The sequence below is a fragment of the Rutidosis leptorrhynchoides genome, chromosome 4 (genome assembly GCF_046630445.1).
Source record: "Rutidosis leptorrhynchoides isolate AG116_Rl617_1_P2 chromosome 4, CSIRO_AGI_Rlap_v1, whole genome shotgun sequence".
Taxonomy (NCBI): domain Eukaryota; kingdom Viridiplantae; phylum Streptophyta; class Magnoliopsida; order Asterales; family Asteraceae; genus Rutidosis; species Rutidosis leptorrhynchoides.
Window position 1 is genome coordinate 631,326,443 of NC_092336.1, and position 9,827 is coordinate 631,336,269.

Genomic DNA, 9,827 nt, shown 5'->3' on the forward strand with positions numbered 1-9,827 from the left:
TGCAAAGATGAAAAAGGAAAACGATTGGTTGCCGGTTATTGAAAAATTCAAAAGTAGGCTCTCGGAGTGGAAAATGCGATCGGTGTCATTTGGTGGTCGTTTAGTCCTCATAAAGTCGGTTCTAAGTAGTCTACCTTTGTATTATTTCTCGCTCTTTCGTGCCCCGCCACGTGTGATTAAATTACTTGAGAGTGTGAGACGTTCCTTCTTTTGGGGTGGGTTGGGTTTTGATTCAAAACTGTCCTGGATCAAATGGGACAATATTCTACTACCTTACGGGAAGGGCGGGCTAAATATCGGATCATTGAAAGGAAAAAAACTTGCTTTATTGGCCAAATGGTGGTGGAGGTTCAAAATCGAAACTAACTCATTATGGGCCAATGTCATTTGAAGTATTCACGGTTCCAATGGTGGTCTCTTGTTGGAGAATCATTCTTCTACAATTGGCACTTGGAACAACAATATCTATGCTGGTAAATGTATTAATGATTTGCAGGTGCCTTTTTCATCTTCATTCTCCAAGGTCATAGGCAATGGAGTAGATACGTCATTTTGGTGTGATAGATGGATCGGAGCTGAAGAGTTGCGGTTCAAATTTCCAAGACTTTTTCATCTTGAAGTGGCAAAAGATGCAACAGTAAGTGATCGGATCAATGTCGAGGGTAACAGTGTGCTTTTCAATCCTTCTTGGCGGCGAGAAGCAACAGGCAGAACAACTTCCGAGCTCGTCGAACTGGAGCTACTATTGTCGGATCAAGTTTTCGAGTGTAACAGGTCTGATCATTGGGTCTGGAACCTCGCATCTCATTCGGATGGTACATTTACAGTGAAGGAAATGGCTGTTATAATCGACGAGAAGCTTTTGGTATGTAATACATCTTTCTTTGAAACACAACGTAACAACATTGTTCCTAAAAAGTTAGAAATCTTTGCTTGGCGTGTGATGAGGAAACAGTTGCCCGTTAGGGTGGAATTGGATAATAGAGGTATTGACTTGCATAGTGTTCGGTGTCCGGTGTGTGACGATGGGTTGGAATCGGTGGATCACTCCTTAATCTTTTGTAAGTTTGCCTACGATATTTGGGATCGAGTGTTCAAATGGTGAGATCTTGGAAACTTCTCAAACCTAAGTATCAATGAATTGCTTCGGGGAAATAACAATCACACAATGTCGCGATGGGGTAAAAAAATTTGGCAAGGTGTGGAGTGGACTAGTGCGTACTTGATTTGGAAGAACCGAAACTCGATGGTGTTCAAAAAAAATGGTTGGAATGTTCCGGTTGCTTTTAATGAGATTCAAGTTCGATCCTTCGAATGGATATCAAAGCGGGTGAAAAATAAAGTTCTCGATTCCGAATATTTACTTAAAATTGTTGCAAGTATTGGTGATGCTTCCTCCGCATCCATATTCGTGTGTTTTGTAGTTTTGTTCTAGTTTAGATCTCGTGTAATCGTACTTTCCTGGGATCTCCCAACATTGTATCGTTTGTTTTGTGTTTTTATTATAAAAATTTTGCTTTTCAAAAAAAAAAAAAAAAATATATATATATATATATATATATATATATATATATATATATATATATATATAAATTATTAATTAGAACCATCAAAAAATTGACCCCATATTGCTTGCGGTAAAACTGAAATTAAAGAGACAAAATTTTAAGATTTGACAACAGCCCAACAAAAGTCCGAGTTAACTCAGGAAATCAACACCAACGAATTAATTAATTGAAAGATAAAAAGTGAGAAAAATTCAATCTTTCTGATTCCGGTGGCCGGAAAGAGAGAACCCTTTTTTTGGTTTGTGTGTGTGGGTGTTTGTATGTGTGTTTCTGGTTGCAAAGAATATGCAACTCAGGAACAACAACATCAACCCATTCTTGCAATAAAGGGGTTTTTTCTTTCTTGATCCCCCATTTTTGATTTACTTTTCTTAAAAAAAATAATATTAACAATATCTTCCATTTGTTATCAATTAAACAAAAGAAATTAGAAAATGGAGGGTAGTACATTATCATCAAATTGTGCAACTAGTGGAACATACGAAGGTTACGTTGATAGAGAGCTTTTTTTGAATATATATGATCTAACTCCTATGAATGCTTACAGCATTTGGTTTGGATTTGGTATTTTTCATACCGGTATTGAAGGTGATATTTTGATCTAATTTCTTTCCAATTTATTTATTTATTTATATTTATTTACTATATAATCATCCTTTTGCTGGTTATTTATGTGCATGTGAATGGTTGAATTTGTAACCAAGATTTGGGCAATTTTTTCAATCTCAATCCTTTTATATGCTGATTGGTAGATGATATTGATTCTTTGAAGAAATTCCATATCCTTATAAGTTCTTTGTATTATTAACAAAATGTCATCTCAATTTTTTTTTTTTTTTTTTTTTTTTTTATATGCTAAAAATGTGTTCCATATGAAACGTAAGAGATTGTAGTGGTTTCTTTGGATTTTGTTAAAAACTTATTATATATTACTCCGTAATATATACTTGTCGAAGGGTTTGTACCAGCGTTCAATTTCCCTACTTTTTAATCTAAGTTGATGGAAACGCATTGCAGTGTATGGTATGGAATATGGTTTTGGGGCACATGATTATTCGATTAGTGGAGTGTTCGAAGTTGAACCAAGAAGCTGTCCAGGTTTCATATACAGGTGTTCAATTTCTCTCGGGCATTTGAGTATGTCGGCTTCAGAGTTTAGAGAATTTATTGAGACCATGGCTTCGGATTACCATGGGGACACCTATCACCTAATTTCTAAGAATTGCAATCATTTTACTGACGATATCTGTCAGAGGTTAACAGGTAGAAGGATTCCCGGATGGGTGAATCGATTGGCGAAGCTAGGTATGCATGAATATACTACCATTGAATTGGTTCCCGTATTTTGGTTTAAATGACATTCTTTGTGTCAAGATCATGCCTGGCAATTGAGACCCATACTCTCAAATTTGGGTCAAGCTTTCGGGTCAACTGGGTCTTGAGAAAAATTAGGCCTGGTATTGTAAACCAAAACTTAAAAAGAGGTCCAATGGGTTTCCTTCCAATCTATTGGGTTCATACAAAATATAAGGGAACAGGTCAAGTGGGTTTCAATTCCTAAAGCTCAATAAATATTAATACGTCATGTGAATGGTCATATGGGTTGAGCGTAACTTTTATTCGTCAAACGTAATCATAAATGTAAAAATCAAATGAAAGTATAAACGTAAAACGTAAATATAAATGTAAAAATATTCACTTGGTCTAGTGGTTCACCCTTTGCACTTGTGCATTGGGATGGGGGTGGGGAGGTCTCAAGTTCGAGTCTCTCCCCTTAAAATATTCGTGAGATTTATTTCCTAAAATCCGAATTGCCCCGGGAAGGTTTTACCGACCCGTATTCAAGACCCAGGTCCGACCGCCTGCCCCTCGGGATGGTATAAGGTTCGGATCCCTGTAATGCGGTTTGGTTTCCTGCCCGAAAGCACGTGCGTGTGTGGCAAATGAGAGTATTCGATGCCAACAACTTGCCTTTAAAAAAAAAAAAAAAAAAAATTTTTTTAACGTAAAACGTAATCACAAAAGTAAAATTATATGACCCATTTGGACTTATTTGACCCATGACTCATTTCGACCCGTTACCCAACCCGACCTAACCTGACCCATTTGGACCCTTTTAAAAATCTCACCCGTTTTACCCGTGATCCATTCAACCCAAACCGTTATGACCCGTTACCCAAACCGACCCAACTTGACCCTTTTGCCAGGTATAATCAAGATGGTGGGTAAAGTCACATGTGGGTTTAGAGAGCGGGTCAAAAAGAATAAGAAAATATATAGCGTATGTCCAAATGGGTCAAGCCATCCCATAACATTCTTTTGTTCCTTTCCTTTCCATAGTATTATAAATTATAAATAGTTATTTTGTTGAAGATGGCTCTATTGAGTCGACAACAATCGTCGATTTATTGGCGACTTGACTGACTCTTAGACCCTAAACTAAATTCTAGGCAGGATTTAAAACCCATGAAAATTTGATTCTACCATTTTCATGACGTCTATTATTATTTTTATTTTAGTATTTAATTTTTTTTTTTAAAAAACTTTTTCCTACTTAAGGCCGGAGGTCCTCTCGGAAGCAATCTCTTTATCCGTCGAATAAAGAGAGGGATGACTTTTTCTACTCTTGAGAGTGTTTCACTCTGGGTGGAGAAATGACTTGTCTTTATTCTCGGATAAGGGAAGGATTGTCTACATCTCACCTCCCCCATACACCACTCATGTGGTATTGGGCTTTGTTGTTGTTGTTGTTGTTGTTGTTGTTGTTGTTGTTGTTGTTGTTATTTTGTTGAAGAAGATCACAAAACTTACTCTACTGGATTTAAAATACTATTTCAGGTTCTCTCTTCAGTTGTTTACTTCCTGATAGCCTTGAAGCAACTACCGTTAAACAGATGCCAGAGTATCATACATATGGTATGTATCATGTTTCTTCAAGTTTCAATTATGTAACTTCTGCTATTGGAGGTCACGTTGTGGTGACTAGGGAAAAAGGTCGAAAACGTTCACGGGATCACCTGATTAGGCAGGTGATCCCCTTCCCCGAGTAGCATTGACAAGGAAGATCTTATCCGTTTTACTTTCGCCATTGGAGGTTTAAAAAGCTTTTTTCTTTTCCTATAGAGGTCAAAAGTGATTTTTCTTGTTTTTAATTTTTCCAATATCTAAACTTTTTATTCATCATTTCTTAGAAGTTTGAATCTTTAGCAATAAACAAAATAAGAGAATCTTTAAAACCTGTTGTGAGAATGACAATGGTCAGATATAATTGTAGTTTGATATAACGTTTTGGGGTGGTGTTATGAATTCGTGAGTTATGAATGTACAGATGATGATGATGATGATGATGGGAGTGATTCTGGGTCAAATGCAAGTAGTCAAGACGCATCACAAAGTGATGAAGTTGACCAAAAAGTCCTGCTTTCACCAACTCCTGCACCTGAAATAGCTTTTATTAAAGGGATCTCAAGGTAGGTAATACTTGTGTTTTCTGGTGTGTATTCGTAACTGGGTGTGTTGGTTATCCTTTGAGAGGATTATACCGACAGACGAGGCTGTAAATGATGACTGATGCCCGCAAATACGAGTAGTGTTTTTTTTCTTTCCTTTTTCTCAGTTATGATTCTTCATCCACCTCTTTCAAGTGTTTTGTAAGCATCTCTTGTAGATGCAATAATGCACAGTTATGGTGGATCTGTCATTAATTATGTTAGAAATATCAATGCTCATAGAATATATTTCTCGATAGTTCTCGTGTTTGTGTATCCTTTTGATTTTTGTATAATTTAGTTGAATCATAAATCATAAATAACTCGCATGATATAGATCACGAAAAAGATGAAGGTGAACCACAATGAGAAACATATTTGCCCCATTAGCATGCATATAACGGAGCAACCAGCCCCCTTCAACATCCCTCATAATGTGTGTTATATGCAGTTTTAACCAAAAAAAAAAAAAAAAAAAAAAAATTATCAAACATAACTAACAAGCAGGCCACATAACATAAAATGGTACGACTCGTGATTTGGTCCTCCGTAAACTCTAAACAAACTAGATATATCTACATCAAGGGAATATGTTATTTTGGTTGATGCAGCCCTCTCTATATCCATCTGTTCTTCGTTTTCAGGTCCGTTGGTTGTTTCATCTGAATCAACCGGTGGAAGTACGCCTCGGTGGCTCACCCTCAAGTTCAAGTTTTGAAGTTAGCCATGACGTAACCACATCCATTTCTTCTGGAATTAAATTATGACCGAGCCTGCATCACCAAGAAACAATCATCAAACAAAATATACATTAATGTGTCGAATATTAAACAAAATGTAGAACATGTGCGTTTTATATGTCATAGGACTCTAAAGTATGTAAGATGAACGAAGTAACATACGTTTGGAAGGACTTGAAAGTCAAGTTTTGAAAGCCTGCTGAAGTTAGTTTATCTGCTGACTTCACACCGTAGCGAAAATGAACCACATCGTCACCTACCGTAATTATATATGATGATTTTACTTCCAAGTACAATTGCATGAATTTATGAGAAGATTGAAAAGACATAAAATAAACTCAGTTACCTCTTCCGTGACAAAGCAAAATGGGCATTGATGCAGCACGATTTTCAACGTCGATGCCGTCAACCTCGTTAGTTAGATCACTATAAAATAAATCAAGGTTAACAAACATGTAAATGAATAGAAGAGAAACAGTTATGGAGAGTGGTCAAACTTTGCACATGGGAGCCAGCCACTAAGGCCAACGACGACATCCAAATGAGTAGAGTAAACAGATCCATTTCCAAATTTCCCACGAGCAAAGCAACTTGCACAGTATATTGCAGTTGCTGCACCCATACTAAAGCCTCCTACACCAAGTTTGACTGCAAGAGTCAAAGATCACGACATCAGAAACGATACAAGCACCGAATGCAGAGGCGAAAATTCCAATCGATATACTAAAAAATGGATAATGCGAACAGAAACAGAAACTTGCCGTTTGGAGGTTCGGTTGAAAGCAGGCTCAAAACATATGCTGCTGAAGCATCCATTCCTTCTACATCTTGAATTGCATTTTCAGACATGGCGATCACATCAAACCCTACAATCAAATAATGAAATTGCATCTTGACGACTTCCTTTTTTTTTTTCTATTTAATAAATAAAGTAAAGTAAAATTCTGAGCATCATGTTTTTTCATAAAGTACGAGGGACTCCTGCAGCTTGTTCAGAACGTTGTAAAAACAAAGATAAATTGTGTTGTTTCACCTTTGCAATTGCATACAATCTTACTTTACACTGTAGTGAGGATGTCACATGCTCCCTTTGTTTTTAAAATTTTAATACAACGTTCGATTCAGTGACAAACACAAGTTTCTAACATGGGTATGCATCACCATCACAAAAGGTATCCAGGTATGCACTACTATTAGTACTATTTTGTTTCTAATTTCTGGATCCGGGGACAGTTAGACCCTTTTTTTTATAAGTTTAGGTCTATTTTGGGGACGTGGCCTATATTTAATCAGATGACTAATTAGCTTAACTTAAGTATTTGACGTGACTAGTGGTCACATATCTACATTTTCTCTCAATGTACCTACTAGTATCGAATCTATCAAAATCAGTTTTGTCACAATTAACTAATGTCAAAGAGGTAATTTTGGACTGAAACTCTGTCAAGGAAGAAAACGTTGCGTTTAATATGAGATGAAGCTCTAAATATTATATTATGACGATAGTGTTTGTTTGCAAAGCATATATAACCTACATGCATTCGTAGCAAGTCCACCAAATAAAGTTAATGGCTGAGCAGGAGAAGTAGGGCATATCCATTTTATCTGCAATGATCAAATTAATCTTACATATGTAGCACATTCATCTGGTCTTAAATTTGCGGGTCCTAGCTTAATTATGGTATAAATAGCACTCATGGTCCCGAAATGTTAAATAGTCCCACAAGTAATGGCCTAGTCATTTATGGAGTATAAGTAAGAAACTCATACTTACATTTGGAAGAGGAAGGGTCTCTAAGAGCTGCGACCAGCTGCACGATGAAAAAAAGTAGATGATATATTTGAAGATGGACCTCGATCGCCAATTATTAATCTTTCACACACATCATTAGAGATTATAATCTCACTTATGCAATTGAAGAAAACCTGTAAGGAAAAGTTAGGTATATAATAGTTACTTATAATGTCACCCACAAAAGTCCAAACTCTAGAAGATTGAAATAATGTGAAAGGTAACGATTAAACTCATATGTGAGCTAGCTCAGATGGTGGTGCAACTAATTGATCTATTTTAACCAAGAAATTGTTTAATAAATTTGTTCGACCTTTATGTCAGTGAGAATTGACAAACAAGTAAACAGATGAAATCTAAAATTTTCCTTGTTCAGGCTACCCGTTTTTTTAGGATTGACTAACATTACTTATTGATGGAATCAGATCTATAACAACATTACAACCAGAAACAAAAGGAGTATGCATATGATATTACCTTAAACCATCATCACCAAGGCCGTGTAACCAGACAATTGTGGCCTGGTGTTTGCCTTTAGGTTTCACCACATATGTTGGTCCAAATTCAAAACTCCTAATAGTAGTAGTACCACCTTGAATTGACAAGATTACCAATAACATTGTCACTGCGTAGAATAAATCGAACAAAAAAAGTGTAAAAAAAAAAAAAACTAACCAGAATCCAGAGGTCCGTCAGTAAAAGTCATGTTAATAATGACGGAAATGCAACCAGTAAATGCAGCCAGAGAGAAGAAAACCTGCGATGAACAAATCCCACACGTCGGCCTCATCTTAGACTTCATCTATAAATAAAACCGGTATCTATATATCATATCATATCAGGAACAAATCGTTCCATGGTGCAAATACCTTTGTGATATGATACACCAATGATAACACTTGTTGAAATACCTTTTTTTTCTTCTTATGATGGAAGTTATAAAATTGCCATATTTCGTGTCCTGGAATCCATTATAATCGAAATTCCAGTTTCAAATATAATTTTGTGATCAAATGCATTGTCCCAAGTTTTTTACATGTTGAACTAGCTATACATAGAGCTCAATATATAGTAATTTGAAAGCGTATAGGCTGATTATTTGAAAGCATGATGACCTCATATTAAAGATAAGGCTATACCGGATGGTTTAGCCATATGTACACGATCTAATCGGCATGGGTGAATTTACATATATGTGGGTGGAGTCTAGTGACCCCACTATTTTAGAAATCTGTTAACAATGTACCACTCAAATTGTACACAGCTTCCACTTTTTTTTTTTCTCTTTATTGACTTTTGCTAAAAAAAATGTGGTTCTAAAGGCCTCTGTGTTCTTTCACGAAAGAACCTAACGGAACTTCTCAAAATTGAAAACGGATCAATCAACCATTCAAGGTGTATATCAAATTGTATAGAAGCCCTTTGACTTTTGACTTGTTAACCGGGTTATAAATTATCGTTTCTCGCTGGGTTATCCGGTAATCATTTCCTACATCTTTCCTGTACATCCTAAATAATATATGAGCTGCTACATATCACTCATATCACTAACACCTTTTATGAGAATATCATCTGTTATGAGAATAGCATCAATAAACTATCTCGGGATGATTTAAGTCTCTAACTAAGTACTGTATAATTTTTAAAATCAACAAATAAAACATTAGCTACACCATGAAATATTACATCATTTACAATTTACAAGTATTTCTAAAACTAATGAACAACAATAATATAACATAAATCACATGTAAGATTATAACAATAACAATAACAATAACAAGTACTCCGTATAAACTAAAATAAAGTTCTGAAATTTTGAAATTAAGAAGTACCTGGAGATGATGGAACTTAAATAAATATCAACTGCACTGTGCTTCCACTTTGTGTCAATATTTGTGGTATATATGTTTGATTTATTGTGAGAATTAAAGTAACGTTCTGATACAATTTTAGCGGATAGTTAGTTTATAGATATAGACATGTGACTATATATAATGGGCGGAGCGTGCTAGAGTGGAAGACGGTGATGAACAAGTAGGTAGGGGGTATGGTTTGCATGTCAAAAGATGACGTGTAAGTAAACCATGACCCTAGTACACGTGATGTCTAATATTTGTTTCTACAAATATCTGCTTTTAATTTCTGTTGATGTTTAATGTTTATTTATATTTATTATATTATATTATATTATATTATACTATATAGTAATTAGTGTAAATGGATACCAATCATAACT

General features: G+C 35.6%; 2 protein-coding genes across 5 annotated transcripts; one reads left to right on the top strand and one right to left on the bottom strand.

Moving 5' to 3' along the window:
- Positions 1–1,735: 1,735 nt before the first annotated feature.
- Positions 1,736–5,284, top strand: LOC139904231 (deSI-like protein At4g17486). 2 transcript variants are annotated; one of them, XM_071886161.1, is made up of 4 exons: positions 1,736–2,156; positions 2,586–2,873; positions 4,407–4,484; positions 4,897–5,284. In XM_071886161.1, the coding sequence occupies exons 1-4, from the start codon at positions 2,003–2,005 to the stop codon at positions 5,040–5,042; spliced, it is 666 nt and encodes a 221-aa protein (XP_071742262.1). In that variant the 5' UTR covers positions 1,736–2,002; the 3' UTR covers positions 5,043–5,284. The 2 variants fall into 2 exon arrangements, with proteins under 2 accessions (XP_071742262.1, XP_071742263.1); XM_071886162.1 differs by having other exon boundaries at positions 4,407–4,481; positions 4,900–5,284.
- A 103-nt stretch (positions 5,285–5,387) lies between these two features.
- LOC139904232 (uncharacterized) lies at positions 5,388–9,562 on the bottom strand. 3 transcript variants are annotated; one of them, XM_071886164.1, is made up of 10 exons: positions 9,424–9,562; positions 8,264–8,345; positions 8,066–8,180; positions 7,571–7,607; positions 7,332–7,401; positions 6,558–6,662; positions 6,294–6,444; positions 6,143–6,222; positions 5,959–6,052; positions 5,388–5,829 (listed from the first exon to the last, which is right to left on the bottom strand). In XM_071886164.1, exons 2-10 carry the CDS (start codon positions 8,292–8,294, stop codon positions 5,724–5,726), a joined length of 789 nt encoding a protein of 262 aa, XP_071742265.1. In that variant the 5' UTR covers positions 8,295–8,345; positions 9,424–9,562; the 3' UTR covers positions 5,388–5,723. The 3 variants fall into 3 exon arrangements, with proteins under 3 accessions (XP_071742265.1, XP_071742266.1, XP_071742264.1); XM_071886165.1 differs by lacking the exon at positions 9,424–9,562 and adding an exon at positions 8,458–8,502; XM_071886163.1 differs by lacking the exon at positions 9,424–9,562 and having other exon boundaries at positions 8,264–8,656.
- Positions 9,563–9,827: the final 265 nt, after the last annotated feature.